The sequence below is a fragment of the Artemia sp. Qi Xiang Cuo genome, chromosome 2 (genome assembly GCF_049724085.1).
Source record: "Artemia sp. Qi Xiang Cuo chromosome 2, ASM4972408v1, whole genome shotgun sequence".
In the NCBI taxonomy this organism is placed as follows: Eukaryota; Metazoa; Arthropoda; class Branchiopoda; order Anostraca; family Artemiidae; genus Artemia; species Artemia sp. Qi Xiang Cuo.
Window position 1 is genome coordinate 8,075,539 of NC_142795.1, and position 23,501 is coordinate 8,099,039.

Genomic DNA, 23,501 nt, shown 5'->3' on the forward strand with positions numbered 1-23,501 from the left:
ATCTTTGCTGTCTGTTTTTAGCAAAATTTTTGAAAAGACCATGCTTTCCCGCTACTTGCTTTTCTAGAGGCTAAAAGATTTTTTCATGATTTTCAGTTTGGCTTCCGAGCTAAACATTCTACGGAGCATGCGTGTGTAGCTCTTTTAAATTTTCTCCACACCGCGCTTGACTCTGGTTTGATTCCTGCAGCTATATTCCTAGATGTCCGTAAGGCTTTTGACTCTTTAACTCATGAGATTCTGCTGTATAAGCTATCACACAATGGTGTAAGAGGACAGGCTCATGTTTGGTTTGATTCCTATTTGTCAGGTAGAACTATCTCCGTAGATTCCCTTTCCCACTTTTCGTCTGAAGTTGAGTTTGGTGTTCCTCAAGGTTCTGTTCTTGGACCGTTTTTGTTTTTGATTTATGTTAATGACCTTTTAGTTGCGGTTATGAATAAAAAACCTACAGTTTTCTGTCGCCTATTTCATCCTGAACCTTTGAATGCTAAAAAAATCCATCATTTTCGCAGGATGTGGACACTCTCGTTGCTTTCGCTGATGACAGTACCATTGATACTGTAGTGGGAAATGAGTCTGAGATGCTTCCGAAATTAATTGATGTTTTTAAGAGAGTTATTCTTTGGTTTTATGCAAATTGCCTTGCCCTAAATGTTGCCAAGTCAAGTTTTTTAATTTTTTCTCGTATATCTCTGGTGTACCCTGACTTAACTAATATTCATCTTTCAAGAGGCTCTCTCAGTAGACCTAAGGATCGATGTGTCCGATTTCTCGGTATTCTTCTAGATGAAAACCTTTCATTCAAACATCATGTTTGACTAATTAATATGAAGATCTCAAGGAGTCTAGGAATTTTGAGGAAGCTAAAACACATTTTTCCTGGGTCAGTTTTAAAAATTCTGTTCCATTGCTTAGTTCAGTCCTACGTCTCTTATTGCCCTACAATATGGATGTCAACTTTCTCTTCTTTTTTAAAACCACTTTCTAAGTTATATGATAAGGCAAGAAGGCTTATACGGGAAACAATTTGTTCTACAACTAACCCAACTAGCCTATTACTTGATTTGCAGTCTCTCTACACTCTTTCGTGCGCGTCTTTCACTTTTCATCAAATTCATGGTGATGTTCCCACAGCCCTTCAAACTACTCCTTCTTTCGTCACTAATAGGTCTTTGCATCATCTTCGCAGTACAAGGAATATTAATATTTTATTTACTCCATTGGTTAGTTCTGACTCCAATCCATTAACTGCTTGTCATATCGTTTGGAATAGCCTACCTGAGTCAGCTCAAGAATGTCACTCGTTGGGTACTTTCAAAAGAATCCTAAGAAATTTTTTAATATCTTGATTTTTCATGTTTAAATATATTTTTGTTAATTTTTATTATTATTATTTGGGGGGGGGGGGGTTGACACTAGCCTGGGTTGGAAAAATTTGTTGTGAGGGGTTTTGAGTTTGTTTAATATTTTTTTCGTGGTTTGGTTTCAAATATATATTTGGAATTTGGTTTATTTTATTGGATTGTCCTACATCCTTTTTTTTGTGGGGGGGGGGGGGGGGTCAAAAAATCTCTTTTTGTTTGTGTCTTTTAATTATTTTTTTTTCTCTCTTCTTTGTTTTGTTTTGTTTTGTGTGTGTGTGTGTGTGTGTGTGTTGAGTCTTTGAAAGGTTGAAATGCAATGCATTATATTGAAAATACTTGTATTTGTTTCATTTTTGTTTCTCCCCTGCTTTTTTCCTGGCCATAGAGCCTTACGGGGGAGTTTATATTGAAGTGTATTTTGTTTTGTTTACTAATTGAATAAATAAATTGATTGATTGATTAATCTGTCTTTTGAAAATAGACATTTTTCAAAAGACACGAACAAAATTGTCTAACGGAACCTGAAGTGCTATCTCTGACATTTCCGTTGATTCTTTATTCCCGTTACTTTCAGATGTAAAATTTAGAATATTATCGAATGGGTTTGGTTGTCCCCTCCCTGAATAATTCACATTTGGAAAAACCACCCCTGGAAAATTCCTCCCCCCTCAAAAAACATTTTCTTTTCCTGCTGATAATTCCCCCGCGTTAAATAACACCCAGCAGAAATTTCACAGTCGCGGAATATGCTCCCCCAAACATATTCCCCTCAGCTATTTTCGGATATTCATAAAAATAGAAGCTGAAATTTCTACTCAACTTTTTATGTCAGAAGCAATGCTATAGCGTTACCTAAGTAAAGAGCCATAAGGGTTAAATGAATTAATACTTATTTATTTTTCAAGGGGCACTTTATGTGGAAGAGTGGTCGCATAAACTTTGGAACGGGGTTCATTGAATTACAAATTAAAATTTATAGTGCCCTTACACCAGGGGCGGATCCAGGATTTTTTAGGGTAAATTGCAATCTTGCGTTAATTAAGTAAATTACATTACTTTAGACTACGTTAGGAGGGGGGAGCGCCCCTCTGGACCCTCCCCTGGATCCGCCACTGCCTTACACTCTCTGTTTCTTTCCAGGAGAGCAGATGCCTAATAGGTGTGTTTTAATACCAAAACATTCTAACTCTCACTGGGCCTTCAGGTATAAACAGAATTAGTTCAAAGGGAGGAGTGGGGAAAAAGGACGCGGGGGGGGGGGGTCTTTGCCCTTCGATTGATTTTGACTCGTAAGAGCTGGACAAGAACTTCCAATTTCCAATCAAATGAACCCTCTCTGAAGTTTATACGAGAATCCCTTCCTGCCACCGGGCCCTGGGGGGTTTTGTCGACGCCAGAGTTTTGTTACTTAACCTTTCAGCTATTTTTAACAAATTTTTATCTGATGCGTTTAGGGCGTGGAGGAGGGGGGGGGGGTGGGGCTAGTTGCCCTCCAATCTCTTTTGACTCTTAAAAAGTGAACAAGAACTTTCAATTTCCAATCAAATGAGCCCTCTCTAAAGTTTATACGAGTATCCCTTCCATAAAAAATAATATGAAGGATTCGGAAAATCCTTAAATTACCTAATTTCCAGACCTTAAAACTACGTTTAATAAAATGGCTGTCTCAAAACTGTGATTGGATGTGTTTTGGGAAAAGGTGGGCGTGAGAGGGGGGTTAGTTGCCCTCAAATCACTTTTGAATATTAAAAAGGGCACTAGCCCTTTGAATTTCCAATCGAATGAGCCTTTTTTGAGGTTTCTACGACACCAAATTATATAAAAACCTTATAAGCCCCCAGGGTATAACTTAAAACCCTTGCCTTGAGGGTTGTGGGGGAGTGTCCTCCTGAAAAACATATTTTCTATCTTAAAATCAACTACGCTGAACAAAATGTATATCTCAAAATTTTGATTGGATGTGTTTGGGGGTATTATAGGCATAGGAGGGGGCTAGTTGCCCTCCAATCACTTTCGTCTATTAAAAAGGGCACTGGCCCTTTCAATTTCCAATCAAATGAGCCCTTGTTGAAGATTCTTCGGCAATGCCTTCTACAATAACCTTATATGCCCCCAGGGCATAACTTAAAACCTTTGCCCTAAAGGTTGTGGGGGAGTGTCCTCCTCAAAAACACATTCTCTATCTGAAAATCAACTACGCTGAACAAAATGGCTATCTCAAAATTTTGATTGGATGTGTTTGGGAGAATGATGGGCGTTTGGGGGGGCTAGTTACCCTCCAATCACTTTCGACTATTAAAAAGGGCAATAGCTTTTTGAATTTCCAATCAAAGGAGCCTTTTTTGAAGTTTCTATGACAACGCCTTCTACAAAAACCTTATATGCCGCCAGGGCATAACTTAAAACCCCTGCCCTGAGGGTTGTGGGGGATTACTTACTTACTTACTTAAAGCTCTTGCTCGGCAGCATCGCCAGCGTAGAGGGAACCGGTCGTCAGCGCCGTCAGTCTTCTCCAGAGTGGTCGGTTCAGGGCGAGGGTTGTCGCTTCAGCCGGGTTGATGTTTCTGGAGGCGAGCCGATCACAGATGACGTCCGCCAATCTGGTGCATGGTTTTCCCCTAGGACGCCTCCAGCCGTTTGCAGCTGTGTTGAAATCGAAGATGAGCCGGGCGGGTGTTTGGGCAGGCAAACGGAGCAGATGACCATACCAACGCAGCGAGTGAGACTCAAGCTGCTCAGACAGGGGTGGGAGTTTGAAGGATCTGAGGATTTCCGAATTTTGTACCCTGTCGGACCATAGGGAGCGTTCGATTATTCGGAGGTGTTTCGTCTGGATGGCATCTACCTTCAGCGTCTGTGTCTGAGTCAGCGACCAAGTCTCGGCAGAATAGAGCATAACGCTGGCAATCGAAGCAGAATATATTCGTGCTTTGGTGAGGTGGCTGATCTGGGGTTTATGGAAGACTGTTTTTAGAAGGCGACCGAAGACAGAGTTTGCTTTTGCCGCTCTTGCTGATATTTCGGCATCTAGGCTTCCGTTTCAGCAGACAATTGAACCAAGGTAGGTAAACTGCTTGACTACCTCTACAGTTTGGCCACAAATTTCCACAGATGACAGGGGGTTGGACGGCGTTTTCTCAACGGGCATTATCTTGGTCTTCGACCAATTTGTTTTCAGACCGAGTTTCTCAGCGGCAGAGGCCAGTGTTTCCAGTGTAGTTTTGAGGTCACTAATGTTTTCGCATATTAGCGCCACGTCTTCGGCAAAGTCGACGTCTGAAAGAACTCTTCCAGCAAAGCCTATGCAAAACGGCTGCACTTGCTGTGTTTTATTCAGGATGTGGTCTATTACACAGTTAAAGAGCTCAGGTGCAGCGGCACATCCTTGCCAGACACCGTTTTTAATTTTGAAATATCCGGAAGGCCGTCCATTTACGATCACCGCACTTTCAGTGTTATTATACAGCCCTTTGAGAAGACGGACGATTTTCGTGGGTACGCCAGCAGACTGGAGGATTAGCCATAGTGACTGCCTATCGACAGTGTCGAAGGCAGATCGAAAATCGACAAAGGCAATGTACGCCTTCATCTTATATTCAAGAGTTTTCTCTACTAGCTGTCTAATCGTATGGATTTGCTCGGTGGTGGACCTGCCTGGCATGAAGCCAGCTTGCTGGGGGCGACGGAGGACATGAAGGTAGCTTGTTGCCCGTTTGAGAAGCAGCATAGTAAAGAGCTTTCCAGGAACTGAGAGTAAAGTTATGCCACGATAATTGCTACATTCTGCTTTGCTCCCCTTCCTCTTGTAGATTGGTACAAGTAGGCCCAGTCTGAGGGGATTTTTTCAGAGTGCCACATAAGGTTAAACAGCATTTGAAGCCAGAGGATCATGGCTGGACCCCCATTTTTAAGGAATTCCGATGTTAGGCCACATATTCCTGGCGCTTTGTTATTCTTTAGCTTGCGGGTGGCAGCTTTTATCTCCTCAGCTGTAAATTCAAGACCATCAGGAGCAGGTATGGTAGTAGCCGCAGCAGCCGCTAGCTCGTGGTCCGTCTGGTCTGGTGGATCTGAGTTGAGCAGTTTCTCAAAGTGGTCCTCCCAATGGCGGAGGCATTGTGATTGTTCGTAGATATTCTCACCGCTAGCGCTTCGAAGGTATGACGTAGTTTGAGTGGGCTGATCTGACAGCTCACGAAGAATCTTGTAGGTGGCTCCACTGTCCTTTTTCTTGGCGGCCTCTTTCAGTTCGGATGCCTTGCTGTCAATAAAAACCTTGCGATCTTTATGCAGCATTGAATTGCGCTCTTTGTTTAGCAGTCTGTATGTAGCCATGTCCCCGCCAAGACGTGCTTCTCGCCTGAGCTCTATGATGGCAAGGGAGTGATTACTGATCCAGTCCTTTTTCTTCCATTGCCTCATTTCAACAACGTCAGTTGCTGCCGCAAGAGTGTTCTCTTTGAAGGACTTCCATGTAACTTCACTATCATCGCATTGCCCGAGGACCTCAAATCTGTTGGATATCTCCACATGGTACCGCTCAGCCAGAGCGGGGTCCTGTTGGATGCGACTGGCATCAATTTTCCAAGAAGACTGGCTGTTCTTCATAGCTTTGGGGCGGAGCTTAATTTTGGCTGCTACCAACCGGTGGTCGGTGTTCCCGAGCTCAGCGCCACGGTAGGTGCGGCAATTCTGGGCAGACGACAGCCATCGTCGACGTACGATGATGTAGTCAAGCATCTTCTTTGTTGATCCATCATTGCTATACCAGGTGTACTTGGCTATATTTGGTCTCTGGAGCCATGTTTTCGCAATCGTTAGATTGTGGGCCAGACAACAATTCAGCAGCCTCTCTCCATTATCGTTTAGGCTATCCACTGTAGCAGGTCCAACAGCAAGATCCCACAGGCCTGATTCGTTTGAAACACTTGCATTCAAGTCTCCTAGGAGGAGGAGGTAGTCATGGGGAGGTACAGAAGATAGTTCAAAACTAAGCAGGTTATAGAAATCGTCTTTGACTTCTTCATCAGCGTCGTTTGTGGGGGCATAGCACGTAATGACAGTTATTTTGCCGTGCTTCCCATCCAGTCTTGCGGTCAGGAGTCTAGGCGATACTGGTGTGAATGACAGGAGGGCCCTACGTGCAGCACTGTTCAGTACTAGGCCAACGCCTCCTCTTCTTTGCCTACCGCCAGACCATAGCAATGTGCGTCCTTCACCTATGTCCTCTTCACCATGTCCAGGGAGGTGTGTTTCGGTGACTCCAGCTATTGTGACTTTATATTTTTTTTTAGTTCTTTTGCTAAAAGAAGCTTCGAAACGGGTTGGTTCAGCGTCAGGACGTTCCAGGTGGCCACATTGGTGCCACCTTGGTCAACGATGTTCAGAGGGGATCGTCCTTGGGCGGTCCGGGGTCGAGGCGGGATATGAGAAGACATATCCGAGACTGAATTAAATCTGATTCCATTCGTACCAATAAGGGTTTCGGGAGGAGGGCTGCCAACCCAACCGTACCTAGGTGCATTTGGTTCCGCGGTGGCTAGCCAGATATCCAGAGGCACGTGGAGGGTCGTTCATCATGCACCAAATTGCATGGGAACTATCTCCGGACGAGCACCACTACCTCCCTGCCCTTTTTAATAGTCGAAAATGATTGGAGGGCAACTAGCCCCCCCCCCCGCCCATCATTCCCCCGAACACATCCAATCAAAATTTTAAGATAGCCCTTTTGTTCAGCGTAGTTGATTTTCAGATAGAAAATATGTTTTGAGGAGTACAATCCCCTAAAACACTCAGGGCAAGGGTGTCAAGTTATGCCCTGGGGGCGTATAAGGTTTTTATAGAAGGCGTTGTCGTAGAAACTTCATAAAAGGCTCATTCGATTGGAAATTCAAAGGGATAGTTGTCGTAGAAACTTCAAGAAAGGCTCATTCTATTGGAAATTCAAAGGGATAGTGCCCTTTTTAATAGTCGAAAGTGATTGGAGGGCAACTAGCCCCCCCCCCACGCCCATCACTCAAAAACATATTTTCTATCTGTAAATCAACTACGTTGAAAAAAATGACTATCTCAAAATTTTGATTGGATGTGTTTGGGGGAATGATGGGCGTGGGGGGGGGGCTAGTTGCCCTCCAATCATTTTCGACTATTAAAAAGGGCACTAGAACTCTCGATTTCCAATCGGTTGAGCCCCCTTTGAAGTTTCTACGACGACCCCTTCCATATGAAGTGCCTCTGGGAAAAAAACTATAATAATAAAACATTGGAGCCGTATGGCCTTTACTATAGGTAACGATACAGCGTTGCCTATAGTAAAGGTCATACGGCTCCAATGTTTTATTATTTATTATTATTATTATTTGTTTTTTCCCAGAGGCACTTCATATGGAAGGGGTCGTCGTAGAAACTTCAGAGGGGGTTCATTCGACTGGAAATCGAGAGTTCTAGTCCCCTTTTTAATAGTCGAAAGTGATTAGAGGGCAGCTAGCCCCCCCCCCCCCGCCCATAATTCCCCCAAACACATCCAATGAAAATTTTGAGATAGCCATTTTGTTCAGCGTAGTTGATTTCCAGATAGAAAAAATGTTTTTGAGGATGAAACTCCCCCAAAGCCCTCAGGGCAAAGGCTTTAAGTTATGCCCTCGGGGCATATAAGGTTTTTATAGAATGCGTTGGTGTAGAAACTTCAAAAAAGGCTCATTCGATTGGAAATTCAAAGGGCTAGTGCCCTTTTTAATAGTCGAAAGTGATTGGAGGGCAACTAACCCCCCTCTTACGCACACCTTTTCCCCAAACACATCCAATCAACATTTTGAGAAAGCAATTTTGTTCAACGTAATTTTAAATTCTGGAAATTAGGTCTTTGAGGATGACAACTCCCTCACAGCCCTCAGGGCAAAGGTTGTAAGTTATGCCCTGGGGGCATATAAGGTTTTGTATAGAAAACATTGTCGTAGAAACTTAAGAAAGGGCTCATTCGATTGGAAATTTAAATGGCTAGTTCCCTTTTTAATAGTCGAAAGTTCTAGGCGACTAGAACTTTCTAGGGCAACTGACACTCCTTCTACGGCCACCATTTCCCCAAACACATCCAATCAAAATTTTGATATACCCATTTTGATCAACGTAGTTGGAAATGTTCTGGAAATTACATTTTTGAGTAGGATACTCCCCCAACACAGTTTTCAGGGGCAAGGGTTATAAGTTATGCCCTGGGGGCATATATGAATCCTATAGAAGGAATGCTCGTATAAACTTCAGAGAGGCCTCATTTGATTGGAAATTGAAAGTTCTAGTTCACTTTTTAAGTGTCAAAAGATATTGTAGGGTAACCAGCGCCCCCAAACCCTTTTATTCCCAAATGCATCCAATAAAAATTTTAAAATAGCTATTTTGTTAAAAATAGTTCAAAGATCATACAACAAAAATTCCAGTGTCGACACAACCCCCTAGCGCTCGGGGTCAGGCGTTGTAAGTTATACCCTGGGGGCTTATATGGGTCCTATGGAAGGGATGCTCGTATTAGCTTCAAAGAGGGCTCATTTGATTGGTTATTGAAAGTTCTACTTCACTTTTTAAGAGTAAAAAGAGATTAGAAGGCACCTAGCCCCCTCCAAGCCCTTTTCCTCAAACCCATTTGATAAGAACTTTGAGATAGATTTTTTTATATAGTTCAAAGACCATATAATGAAAATTCAGGGCCAACACCCCCCCCCAGGGTCCGAGGGCAGGTGTTGTAAGTTATTCCCTGGAGGAATATATGGTTCTTATTGAAGGGATGCTCGTAAAAATTCAGAAAGGGCTTATTTGATTGGAAATTGAAAGTTCTAGTTCAGTTTTTATAGAGTCAAAAGAGATTGGAGGGCAACTAGCCCCCCCCCATGCCCCTTTTTCTCCAAATGCATCCAATAAAAAGTTTGAGATAGACATTAAGTTAAAAATTGCTCAAAAGTCAGATAACAAAAACTCGGGTGTCGTCACAATCTCCCCGGGCCCGGGGGCAGGCGTTGTAAGCTATGCCCTGGGGCATATATTGTTCGTATGAAAGGGATGCTCATATAAAATTCAGAGAGGGCTCATTTGATTGGATTTTGAAAGTTCGAGCTCACTTTTTAATGGTCAAAAGAGATCCGAGGGCAGCTAGCCCCCCCCCCCAACCCCTTCTTTTTCAAAACCCGGCTGATGATAATTTTGAGATAGATATTTTCTTAGAAATAGTTCAAAAATCGGATAAGAAAAAATCCTATGTCAATAACTTCATAGAGGAGTCATTTGATTGGAAACAAAAAGTTAGAGTTCACTTTTTAAGAGTCAAGAAAGTTAAACTAGCCCTCCCCCACGCTTTTTTTCCCCAAATCCGTCCACTACAAATTTTGAGATAGCCAGTGTTTTGGAAATTGTTCATAAATTATGTAACAAAAACTCCCCCAGACCCCGGGGGATAGGCATTGTAAGTGTTGTTCTGGGAGCGTATTTGGTTCTGATGAAAGGAATGCTCCTATAAACTTCAGAGTGGGCTCATTTGATTGGAAGTTGAAAATTCTAGTTCAATTTGTAAGAGTGCCTCGTTTCTGGATGCTTAAATTGCGCAGGCTTGTCCGAGGGCAACTAGCCCCCCCCACCACACACCCTTTATTCCCCAAGACCATATGATAAAATTTTTATAATAGCCTTTTTATTAAAAATAGTTCAAAGGTCAGATAAGAAAATTTCCAGTGTCGACGGAACCCGCCAGGGCCCGGAGGCAGGCGTTATGAGTAATGCTCTAGGGGCATATATACTTCTTGTGGAAGGGACGCTCGTATAAACTTTAGAGAGGGTTCATTTGATTGCAAATTGAAAGTTCTTGTTAACTTTTCAAGAGTCAAAAGAGATTGGAGGGCAACTAGCCCTCCCCCCCCTCCTTCACGCCCTAAATGCATCAGATAAAAATTTTGAGATAGACATTTTGTTAAAATAGTTCAAAGTTCTGATAACAAAAAACTCCGATGTCGACACAGCCCACGAGGGCCCGGGGGTAGGCGTTGTAAGTTATGCCTTGGGGGCATATAAACAATCAAACAATCATTAAATAAACAATCAATGCAAACAAACATAAATAGATATTAATGTAAATTAATAAATAAATTTAGTTTTTTAAATTAATTTTCTTATGTTACTAAGTTTTAGACAATAGAAATGTAAAGGTCATAAAGGCAATAAGGTTTCGATTCAAAAAAATTCAAAACTAAGACAAGCCTGCGCAATTTAAGCATCCAGAGAACGAGGCACTTTTCTTTAGTATATCTTTTCCTTTATGGAACTATATGGTTCATTTTTCATGTTTCACTGTCATTTTACTTGATTTGGGATAACTAGCTCCAATTTTGTCCTCACTCAGGATTGTGACGGAATTACGCAACTTAACAACAATTTTTTTTTGCCCCCTGTCTCCAAGGAAAAGCCATCCAGTTTTATACGTCTAAAAATTACGACTTGTAGAAACTTAACAGGAGAAAATAATCTATTAAACTTGTCAAGGCTAATGACCCATTCATAGAAATATAGTATGCTTTATACTTTAAAGTACTAAGAAGTCATCTTACTATGGAAAAAAAATTCCACTATTGAAAAGTCTGCTGTCCGTTTGATCGTGTTACTGACTGTATGCTCATAGACATTGAGAAAAAAAATGATGAGTACCAAAAAAAATCAATTAAGAAACAAAAGCATGTATAAACTGTATATACTGTTCTATTAGAACTACATCTTAATTGACTTTACATAGGATTATATATTATTAACAAATTTTGGCTTGAAATTTATAAATTTATTTTAACAATTTGCTTGTAATACATCTCATTAGTAGATTTTTTAAATGGAATTCTTTGAAAAATCTTTGGGCCGTAGGATTGATTTTATTCCAAATTTGTTCTATACAATTAAATAATAGCATTATGGTATGCTGTATGCTTTAAAGTACTAATATTTCATCTTACTATAGGGAAAAAATTTTCATTATTGAAAAGTAAATTTTCAATTTTGGAAATTTCTCAATGTTCATAGACATTGAGAAAAAAAAACTGATGATTACCAAAAAAATACATTTAGGAACAAAAGCATGTATAAACTGTATATACTGTTCTATTAGAACTACATCTTAATTGACTTTACATAGGATTATATATTATTAACAAATTTTGGCTTGAAATTTAAAAATTTATTGCAACAATTTGCTTGTAATACATCTCATTAGTAGATTTTTTAAATGGAATTCTTTGAAAAATCTTTGGGCCATAGGCTTCATTTTACTCCAAAATTGTTCTATCCAATTAAATAATAGCATTATGGTATACTGTATGCTTTAAAGTGCTAATATTTCATCTTACTATAGGGAAAAAATTTTCATTATTGAAAAGTAAATTTTCAATAATGGAAATTTCTCAATGTTCATAGACATTGAGAAAAAAAAACTGATGATTACCAAAAAATACATTTAGGAACAAAAGCATGTATAAACTGTATATAGTGTTCTATTAGAACTACAACTTAATTTAGTTTACGTGGGATTATGTATCATTAACAAATTTTGGCTTGAAATTTATAAATTTATTATAAAATTTTGCTTGTAATACATCTTATTAGTAGATTTTTTAAATGGAATTCTTTGAAAAATCTTTGGGCCATAGGCTTGATTTTACTCCCTTATTATTTTCTGCAGTTAAATAATAGCAATATGGTATGCTGTATGCTTTAAAGTACTAAGATGTCATCTTACTATAGAAAAAATTCCATTATTGAAAAGTCTGCTGTCCGTTTGATAGTGTTACTAACTGTATGTACATAGACATTGAGAAAAAAAACTGATGATTACCAAAAAAATACATTTAGAAACAAAAGCATGTATAAACTGTATATAGTGTTCTATTAGAACTACAACTTAATTGAGTTTACGTGGGATTATGTATCATTAACAAATTTTGGCTTGAAATTTATAAATTTATTATAAAATTTTGCTTGTAATACATCTTATTAGTAGATTTTTTAAATGGAATTCTTTGAAAAATCTTTGGGCCATAGGCTTGATTTTACTCCCTTATTATTTTCTGCAGATAATTATTAGCAATATGGTATGCTGTATTCTTTGAAGTACTAAGATATCATCTTACTATAGAAAAAATTCCATTATTGAAAAGTCTGCTGTCCGTTTGATAGTGTTACTAACTGTATGTACATAGACATTGAGAAAAAAACTGATGATTACCAAAAAAATCATTTGGAAACAAAAGCATGTCTAAACTGTATATACTGTTCTATTAGAACTACAACTTAATTGAGTTTACATGGGATTATGTATCATTAACAAATTTTGGCTTGAAATTTTTAAATTTATTTTGAAATTTTGCTTGTAATACATCTTATTAGTAGATTTTTTTAATGGAATTTTTTGAAAAATCTTTGGGCCATAGGCTTTATTTTACTCCCTTATTATTTTCTGCAGATAATTATTAGCAATATGGTATGCTGTATTCTTTAAAGTACTAAGATGTCATCTTACTATAGAAAAAATTCCATTATTGAAAAGTCTGCTGTCCGTTTGATAGTGTTACTGACTGTATGTACATAGACATTGAGAAAAAAACTGATGATTACCAAAAAAATACATTTAGAAACAAAAGCATGTATAAACTGTATATAGTGTTCTATTAGAACTACAACTTAATTGAGTTTACATGGGATTATGTATCATTAACAAATTTTGGCTTGAAATTTATAAATTTATTTTAAAATTTTGCTTGTAATACATCTTATTAGTAGATTTTTTAAATGGAATTCTTTGAAAAATCTTTGGGCCATAGGCTTGATTTTACTCCCTTATTATTTTCTGCAGTTAAATAATAGCAATATGGTATGCTGTATGCTTTAAAGTACTAAGATGTCATCTTACTATAGAAAAAATTCCATTATTGAAAAGTCTGCTGTCCGTTTGATAGTGTTACTAACTGTATGTACATTGACATTGAGAAAAAAACTGATGATTACCAAAAAAATCCATTTAGAAACAAAAGCATGTATAAACTGTATATAGTGTTCTATTAGAACTACAACTTAATTGAGTTTACATGGGATTATGTATCATTAACAAATTTTGGCTTGAAATTTTTAAATTTATTTTAAAATTTTGCTTGTAATACATCTTATTAGTAGATTTTTTAAATGGAATTCTTTGAAAAATCTTTGGGCCATAGGCTTGATTTTACTCCCTTATTATTTTCTGCAGTTAAATAATAGCAATATGGTATGCTGTATGCATTAAAGTACTAAGATGTCATCTTACTATAGAACAAATTCCATTATTGAAAAGTCTGCTGTCCGTTTGATAGTGTTACTGACTGTATGTACATAGACATTGAGAAAAAAAACTGATGATTATCAAAAAAATCATTTAGAAAAAAAGCATGTATAAACTGTATATACTGCTCTATTAGAACTACAACTTAATTGAGTTTACGTGGGATTATGTATCATTAACAAATTTTGGCTTAAAATTTATAAATTTATTATAAAATTTTGCTTGTAATACCTTAAACCACATTGGCCTGACATCACAAAAATAAATAAAAACTATCAAAATTTGGTTTTTTATTGGCAAAATTAAGATACTGAAAAAACAAAGCGAATATTTCGAGAGGACAAACGCCTCTCTTCTTCAGCGCGAAACGAAACGATGTATCAATAAAAGCCAAAAGCTAAAAGAATTAAAATCAACTACACAACAACCGTGAAATCGAGATATTCGCCAATATCCGCGATTTGCACAAAATCCAAAAAAACATGAACTGCCATCAACGGATACTAGCGAGCAACTGACAAAGAAGAGCTTTAAACAGCGATTCCGGTGATTTAAGAATAAACGAGTCATATTTCGGTTTTCTCAAAAGAGAAGCCAATACGTTAGTAATCCCTGAAATAAACTTTGAACTACTGACCCAGTCATCTAATAAAACCCGTTACCACCCCTTTAGGTCTAAAAGTGTGTCTGCAATAAATGCATTAATTAAAATCCAAAATCACATGATATAGTTTTCCAACTTATTTAATTGCTGGTTCGTTTTGTTTTTTCGAGTGAATGAATTGATTCCTTTCCTTTGTCAGTTGTTCGCTAGTATCCGTCGATGGCAGTTCATGTTTTTTTGGATTTTGTGCAAATCGCGGATATTGGCGAATAACTCGCTTTTATGGTTGTTAGGTAGTTGGTTTGAATTCTTTTAATTTTTGGCTTTTATTGATACATCGTTTCGTTTCGCGCTGAAGAAGAGAGGCGTTTGTTCTCTCGAAATATTCGCTTTGTTTTTTCAGTATCGTCATTTGGCCTATAAAAACCCCATTTTTGCTCGTTTTTCTTTCTTTATGTGCTTGTAATACATCTTATTAGTAGATTTTTTAATGGAATTCTTTGAAAAATCTTTCGGCCATAGGCTTGATTTTACTCCCTTATTATTTTCTGCAGTTAAATAATAGCAATATGGTATGCTGTATGCTTTAAAGTACTGAGATATCATCTTACTATAGAAAAAATTCCATTATTGAAAAGTCTGCTGTCCGTTTGATAGTGTTACTAACTGTATGTACATAGACATTGAGAAAAAAACTGATAATTACCAAAAAAATACATTTGGAAACAAAAGCATGTATAAACTGTATATAGTGTTCTATTAGAACTACAACTTAATTGAGTTTACGTGGGATTATGTATCATTAACAAATTTTGGCTTGAAATTTTTAAATTTATTATAAAATTTTGCTTGTAATACATCTTATTAGTAGATTTTTTAAATGGAATTCTTTGAAAAATCTTTGGGCCATAGGCTTGATTTTACTCCCTTATTATTTTCTGCAGTTAAATAATAGCAATATGGTATGCTGTATGCATTAAAGTACTAAGATGTCATCTTACTATAGAACAAATTCCATTATTGAAAAGTCTGCTGTCCGTTTGATAGTGTTACTGACTGTATGTACATAGACATTGAGAAAAAAAACTGATGATTACCAAAAAAATCATTTAGAAAAAAAGCATGTATAAACTGTATATACTGCTCTATTAGAACTACAACTTAATTGAGTTTACGTGGGATTATGTATCATTAACAAATTTTGGCTTGAAATTTATAAATTTATTATAAAATTTTGCTTGTAATACATCTTATTAGTAGATTTTTTAAATGGAATTCTTTGAAAAATCTTTGGGCCATAGGCTTGATTTTACTCCCTTATTATTTTCTGCAGATAAATAATAGCAATATGGTATGCTGTATGCTTTAAAGTACTAAGATGTCATCTTACTATAGAAAAAATTCCATTATTGAAAAGTCTGCTGTCCGTTTGATAGTGTTACTAACTGTATGTACATTGACATTGAGAAAAAAACTGATGATTACCAAAAAAATCCATTTGGAAACAAAAGCATGTATAAACTGTATATACTGCTCTATTAGAACTACAACTTAATTGAGTTTACGTGGGATTATGTATCATTGACAAATTTTGGCTTGAAATTTATAAATTTATTTTAAAATTTTGCTTGTAATACATCTTATTAGTAGATTTTTTAAATGGAATTTTTTGAAAAATCTTTGGGCCATAGGCTTGATTTTACTCCCTTATTATTTTCTGCAGTTAATTAATAGCAATATGGTATGCTGTATGCTTTAAAGTACTAAGATATCATCTTACTATAGAAAAAATTCCATTATTGAAAAGTCTGCTGTCCGTTTGATAGTGTTACTAACTGTATGTACATAGACATTGAGAAAAAAACTGATAATTACCAAAAAAATACATTTAGAAACAAAAGCATGTATAAACTGTATATAGTGTTCTATTAGAACTACAACTTAATTGAGTTTACGTGGGATTATGTATCATTAACAAATTTTGGCTTGAAATTTATAAATTTATTATAAAATTTTGCTTGTAATACATCTTATTAGTAGATTTTTTAAATGGAATTCTTTGAAAAATCTTTGGGCCATAGGCTTGATTTTACTCCCTTATTATTTTCTGCAGTTAATTAATAGCAATATGGTATGCTGTATGCTTTAAAGTACTAAGATATCATCTTACTATAGAAAAAATTCCATTATTGAAAAGTCTGCTGTCCGTTTGATAGTGTTACTAACTGTATGTACATAGACATTGAGAAAAAAAAACTGATGATTACCAAAAAAATATATTTAGGAACAAAAGCATGTATAAACTGTATATACTGTTCTATTAGAACTACAACTTAATTGAGTTTACATGGGATTATGTATCATTGACAAATTTTGGCTTGAAATTTATAAATTTATTTTAAAATTTTGCTTGTAATACATCTCATTAGTAGATTTTTTAAATGTAATTCTTTGAAAAATCTTTGGGCCATCGGGTTGATTTTAGTCCAAAATTGTTCTATGCAATTAAATAATTATAATATATTTCTTTATGAGTGTGCGTAGCTGGGGTAATGCCAGGTGACTTGGTGTTGGGGTAAGTTGTTAGTAGTAGTAATAGTCAAGGCTGTCTTCATGGGAAGGATTGACAGGCTTAAATTCCTCCAATCGAAAGGTTTGTCAGACTCGTAAAAACGTAATAAAAATGCATGAAAATACACTTTTGACGTTTTCTTTAATTTTCCATTCTACCTCTCCCCGCTAACAAAAAAATTACCCCCCTCCACTGAACCAAAATCCTTGATACGGCACTGGTAGTAGTAAGAGTTTCAATTTCTAATTAAGACCGGTCATTTTCCTAGTTACCCACTGTACATTTTGAATTAAGACCCGTTATTAAATTTCTTCTCTTTACGTGTTCTGACTGGAATGCCCAACATGTGCGTTCGGATTTTACGTTTAAACTATTCGACAGAAAAATTAAAAATGAAAAATACTGAAAATGATTAAAAAAAAGAATACGGTGATGTTGAAAAGAAATAAATGTTATGTTTTTATTACAGAATTTACATCCAGAATTAATTGATGTAGATGTAGAGTCTATATTTACAGCCACCCCGCCCCTTCCTTTGAACAAATTCTGTATATGCCTGAATATCAATGAGAGTTAGAATGGTTTGTTATTAACACACACCTAGTAGGTATCTTCCCTCCTCCCTAACAAAAGAATCAAAAGAACAAAAAATCATATATAGCCTATACCGTGTGTCTTAACCTTTCTTGATTTTCCAAAATTCAAATACAAGTAAAACCAATAAATAGGATCAAAACTGGATATAAGATAACATTTTGTCATTGAAACGCTCTTTATTTCGTATTTTAAACGAAATTCTTGAATAAATACCAAAAATCACTGTATTGTTTTTACATTCAAATCGTAGTCAAATACGCCGTAAATTAGTCCAAAGGAATCAATAAAAATTAAAAATCAGAATTTAAGAAAATGAAGCGAAAATAGTGAAAATTTTTAGTTTATTTAGCAGTAACACAGGTCTTTAAACTCCCACTCCCCCAGAAGTCTCCCCCAACCGTCGGAAAATTTCCCCGGGAAAATCACCCATGGTAAAATTCCCCAATTTTTCTTTCATAAAAACAGCCTAGACCAGAAATACTCGCGAGAATCAAGAGGGATTAAATAGTAACCCCCACCGCTTCCTTTGGACTAATTCTGTTTATACCTGAAGGCCCAATGAGAGTTAGAATGTTTTGGTACTAACACATACCTATTAGACATCTGCTCTCCTCCCTAACAAGGAAAGAAACAGAGAGTGTAAGGCAGTGACAGATCCAGGGGAAGGGCGAGGGGGCCGCCCCCCTAACGTACTCTAAAGTAATGAATTTTACTTAATTACCGCAAGATTGCGTTAATTAAACTTGCTCCTAACGCAATTTAATCGGATCAACCTATTTTGCCCCCCCCCCTAAAAAATCCTGGATCCGCCCCTGGTGTAAGGACACTATAACTTTTAATTTGTAATTCAATGAACCCCGTTCCAAAGTTTATGCGACCACCTCTTCCACATAAAGTGCCCGTGGAAAAATAAATAGCCTAAGTATTAATTCATTGAACCCTTATGGCTCTTTACTTAGGTAACGCTATAGCATTGCTTCTGACCTAAAAAGCTTCCATTTTTATGAATATCCGAAATTATCTGAGGGGAATATGTTTGGGGGAGCATATTCCACGGCTGGAAAATTTCGGCTGGGGGGAATCTAACGCGGGTCAATAATCAGCCGGAAAATAAAAGGTCCATGGCGGGGGGAGGAATTTCCCAGGGGGTGAGTTTTCCAAATGTGAATCACTCAGGGAGGGGATGACTAAACCCATTCGATAATATTCTAAATTTTACATCTGAAAGTAACAGGAATAAAGAATCAATGGAAATGTCAGAGAAAGCACTTCAGGTTCCTTTAGACGATTTTTTTCGTGTCTTTTGAAAAAAGACATTTTCAAAAGACAGATTAATTTCATTTGTACTACTTTCTCTGTGGCTGCTCGATTATGCATGTGAGGGGGGAGACTTCCCCCCACCACTGTCTATGCTAAGGTTACGCTACGCTAAACACCCTTATTGAAGCAATTTTTTCAATCCATTCATTGTTGTAAATCGCTGTCCACAAGTTATGCAAGCTGTCTATTGTTCATATATAAGGTATTTATCAAAGAGGTAATCCTATAGACATTGAAAAAAGCCTCATTCGATTTAAATCGGAAGTTCTAGATCCGTTTTTTAAAGTCAAGAATAATCGGACAGTAAGCAACCCCCCCCCCTAATGCCATAAAAAATTGAAACTTTTTGTAATAAAAAAAGAACAAAAATTAATTAAAAAAAAACTTTCCGAAAAAAAGTTTTTCAAAGAAAAGTAAAGGCCATTATAAACCTAAGCTCAGCAGATACAAATACATGTTAAAATTCAAACTCAAAACGACCATAAATTACTATTACAGAATAAATGAAACCCAAAACGAACAGAAATTAAATAAACAATCATATCAAAAAACATACAACAAGTAATAATATAAATGAATAAATAGACTTTAAATAAATAGACATTGAATATGAAAATCAAGCTTAAAACAAAAACAAAATATTTTGCTATTAAAGTATAAATGAAACTTAAAACGAACAGAAATTAAATAAACAATCAATAGGAACAAACATACAATATATATTAATGTAAATGAATAAATAAATCTTAAAACGAGTGAAACTTAAATTGAATATGCAAATCAAGTTTGAATCGAATAAAAATAACTACATACAAGAGTTTGGGTATCGCTTCACTGCAGAAGCCTAAAACCTACTGCTTCAGAAGAGCAAGGTGTTGAGGAGGGGCAACCCCTTTCATATGCGTAATAATTTCTGTTCGTTTTAAGTTTTAACTTTGCTCCTTACTTTCAGTTTAAAAAAAAAATTGTTTTATTTGATTTCTGATCGTTTTTTAAATAATCCCAGGAAATCTGGTCCCACCTCCATGGAGAAGCCCCCTTCTCACAGGAATATCCTCTAGATAATTCAATCCCTGTGAAAATTTACCCCGGACAACTACTCTAAACCACTCCGCGCATAAGGTTGAGACGAAAAAGAGAAAGCAAGACATGCAAAAATAATTTTGTATAAGAATTCTCACAAATTCCCGCTGTGTGTAATTTCCACTGACAAATTTACTCACTGGAAGCTTCCCTCCCCACGAAAAAGTACCCCGTAGAAAAACCCCTAGCAGAAAATTTGTCCCCCCCTACCCGAAAATTTATGCATGCATCCTAATAACAAATACTATGCGTAAACAATGGGCATAATTTATAACTTAAAGACCTTTCCCTGGAGCTGTGGAGGGGGGTCTTGTTATATCCAAAGGTATATTTGTTGGGCCTTTCAACTATGATGAAGAAATGGCTACCTCAAAATTGATCGGAAATGAAAAAAAGAATCGGAAGATTTTGGGTAAAAAAGGGGCGGGAGAGGACGCTTAGTTGCCCTCCATTTTTTTCACATAAAAACGGCACTAAAAATTATAATTTCTTGTCGATTGAGCCCTCTTTCGACATTCTAGGATTACTGGGTACACACGATCACCCCTGGAAAAAAAACAACAACAAAAAAACAAACAAATAAATATGCATCCGTGATATTTCTTCTGGCAAAAAAAAAAATCCATATTTTTGCAGATAGGAGCTCGAAACCTATGCAGTAAAATTCTCTGATACGCTGAATCTGATCGTGTGATTTTTATTAAGATCACTTGATTTTAGGGGATGTTTCCCCCCTTTTTCTAAAATCAGGAAAATTTTCTCAGGCTCTTAACCTTTGACGGGTGAGGCTAAACTTAATGAAATTAAATATTTGAAATCAGCATAAAAAGTCGATTCTTTTGATATATCTATTGGTATCAGAATTCCGTTTGTTAGACTTTTGGTTACTATTGAGCCGGGTCGTTCCTTACTTACACTTCGTTACCACGAACTGTTTGAAAAGTATCGCAAATAAACTACTTATGAATCAAATACATGTGGTTCGAAACTCACATTTTCACTCAATTCTACACATTGGCTGGATAGATATATTATAGAATCTGTATCTGACCGAAAACCTGTCCCTCTAAGTCCTTAATGGTAGACCAGCGGTTCTTGGGATTTTAAGGGACTTCCCACGAATTGTTTTTTTTTCTAGAAAAACAATTCCCCTTTTCGGTTGCTTCCACAGCTTTTGGAAATCCCAGAACATAGTTTGTGACACTGAAAATAATAAGTAAATTGTCTTTGATTGAGATATGCTTGTAGAAAAAAAAACTGAAAAAACGGATGGGGCAGTTGGGATTATGCGGCAACTCCAGGAAAGCAAAGAAGATACCATCACTTGGGTATGACTGTGTTCTGGTAACGAGTGCTACCATAGAGGTCAGAGATCAGCACTGATTGAACTTGAGTACCAAGAGTCTGTCATCAATTCATTGTCTATAGGCCCTTTTGAACCGTGAATATCTCCAAGGAACTTAACATTTCTTTTATGGTCAGGTGCAGTGAAGTCCCATTTTGTCTTCACATCTCTTCTCGCTTTACAAGAAAATATGTTTACATAAGGGCTTTGCGATATTAATTAAAAGGAAAAATTTCACAAAACAAGTTTTTCAAAGAAAAGTAAAGAACCTCATTAAACCAACAATCAGAAGAATAAAAGTCAAATACTATTTCAAGCGTAAAACTACCAAAATGAACAGAAATTACAATAAATAACGGAGCCAGACTCAAAACAACTAGAAACTAACATGGCGCCCTGCCTTCTAAAGACCAGTACATAATTTGTACTTTACTGAAAACAAAATATATTTTATATGTTTTAACTTTAATAAATAGAAATTTATTAAGACTTTAAGAAATAAATATCAGTATATGTAAATGATACTATCAACTCCCATTTATTTTTTTTCGGTAAAATGCAAATTATGTTCTGGTCTTGAGAAGGTATGGGAGGTGCTTTTTAAATTAATCTCTGTTCGTTTTTTCTTGACATAGTCTTTTTCATGGAAAAAGGAAACGATATTTTAAATCTTTTTAGTGTTTTTTCTATAAGATTTTATAGTTTGGCTTTCTATTTTGTATGTTCGAGAAAATTTTTCAACAGTTTTTAACAAAATTCACCCTCTTGAAAATTTGCACCAAAATAGTACTGTTTAATTTAACTTTATACCTCCTCAAGTTGACATGAAAAATAAAACAAAACATTATTCCCAAAAAATTGTATCTATGCTCTTTGACAGCCTGGATACACTTACACCTTTTGATTTAGCTAAATTGTAAGAACAGAAGTAGTAATAGTAGCAGTCCTGAAAGTTTCATCTTAACATCCTCGGCGGTTCTTGGGATATTGAATATTGCATATAATAATAAGGCTGATATTCCAATTAGTAAGATCGGGTACCTGCCAGTGGTTCCCCACTCTCCCCCTAACCCAGCATTTGTGAAAGAAGCCATTAAGACTTTACAGAAAACTTTCAAAAAACTAGGACTGAGTTACACCGTTGTCATATATGACCAGGTTGTATGTGAAATTGTGCATGCCTTAGGAGCCAAATTTCCAGCATAATATTCTGACATTGTCCTCAGAATGGATGGTCTTCATATTTTAAGAATGTTATGAGTGTAATTGGTCAAGTAATGACGTGTGCTGGTTTAGACAAGCTCATTTATGAGGCTGGAATTCTACTAGAAGGAGCCAGAAGAACCGTAAAATACAGTCGATAACCGTAATATACATCCCCCGCTGCTTATATCTTAGTTCTCGTGGCTATGTCTCGATACTATGTCGACGAGGCTATATCGAGAATCCTAGTTAACGAGGCTAAGTCTGTTCTGGGAAGCTTTTGAAGATTTTTGGATTGAATCAGACAATTTATGATGCATTAACTTTGTTTTATGAAATTAGAGACTTGCTGCCAAACTTCGAAATCTCAAGAGAGGATACTCCCATTGGTGAGAGTCTTCAATATCTGAAGAAAAAATTTACAACACTATCCAGTGCAAGCTCTGGAAACAGTACAATGACAACCTGTGGTTCCTTATTTAGTTGCAAGTGGTCACTATAAATACGGGACTTGCTTGATAGTACCTGGCAGAATTGAGGGACTTACCCCCAAGGGTAAGCCCCGCATCTTTCATGCTACTTCTTTCATTCTAAAGCTGCAAAAAGCTGTTGATAAATTGAAGTCTGTTCTGAAAAACAGGCTCAATTCTTGTCGATGCAGTGATGACAATTTCCTAAATATTCACACTCTTCAGACTGTCCATAGTGAGATTACTGATAGTCAGTAGAATGGCCTTATTGAGCCCCATTGCTCGCCCCTGCTGCCACCTATAACTTTTTTTTAACACCATATATGGTCATAGAACCACGTGGTTTATGGTTTTTTGTCAATGAGAATTAAAAAACAGGAATTTTGTCACATTTATGTATGTTTTCTTGGATGGTTATGTGTGTCGGTCGATTTATTTGATGTTTTTCATGGATGTTTAATGGTTTTTGTCAGTGAGAATGAAAAAACAGGAACTTTGTCACATTTATGGATGTCAACAGCAATTCATGTCTTTTTTATGGTTTTCTCACTGAGAATGAAAAAACAGGAATTTTCTCACTTGGATTTACATAATCGCTAGGGGAAATTA

General features: G+C 36.6%; 1 protein-coding gene across 1 annotated transcript; it reads right to left on the reverse strand.

Moving 5' to 3' along the window:
• Nucleotides 1–503: 503 nt before the first annotated feature.
• Nucleotides 504–22,436, reverse strand: LOC148954866 (protein CFDP2-like). The gene is made up of 3 exons (XM_089105399.1): nucleotides 22,357–22,436; nucleotides 6,145–6,735; nucleotides 504–561 (listed from the first exon to the last, which is right to left on the reverse strand). The coding sequence occupies exons 1-3, from the start codon at nucleotides 22,434–22,436 to the stop codon at nucleotides 504–506; spliced, it is 729 nt and encodes a 242-aa protein (XP_088961525.1).
• Between the last annotated feature and the right edge of the window lie 1,065 nt (nucleotides 22,437–23,501).

Excerpts from the sequence above, each read along its gene's own strand:
- LOC148954866 (XM_089105399.1), bottom strand. The coding sequence starts at position 22,436 with ATGTCAGAATATTATGCTGGAAATTTGGCTCCTAAGGCATGCACAATT. Across the intron at positions 6,736-22,356 it reads TGGTCATATATGACAACGGT|GTGGCACCAATGTGGCCACC; the intron begins GTAACTCAGTCC and ends TCGTTGACCAAG. Across the intron at positions 562-6,144 it reads CAGAGACCAAATATAGCCAA|TATCAATGGTACTGTCATCA; the intron begins GTACACCTGGTA and ends TTCCCACTACAG.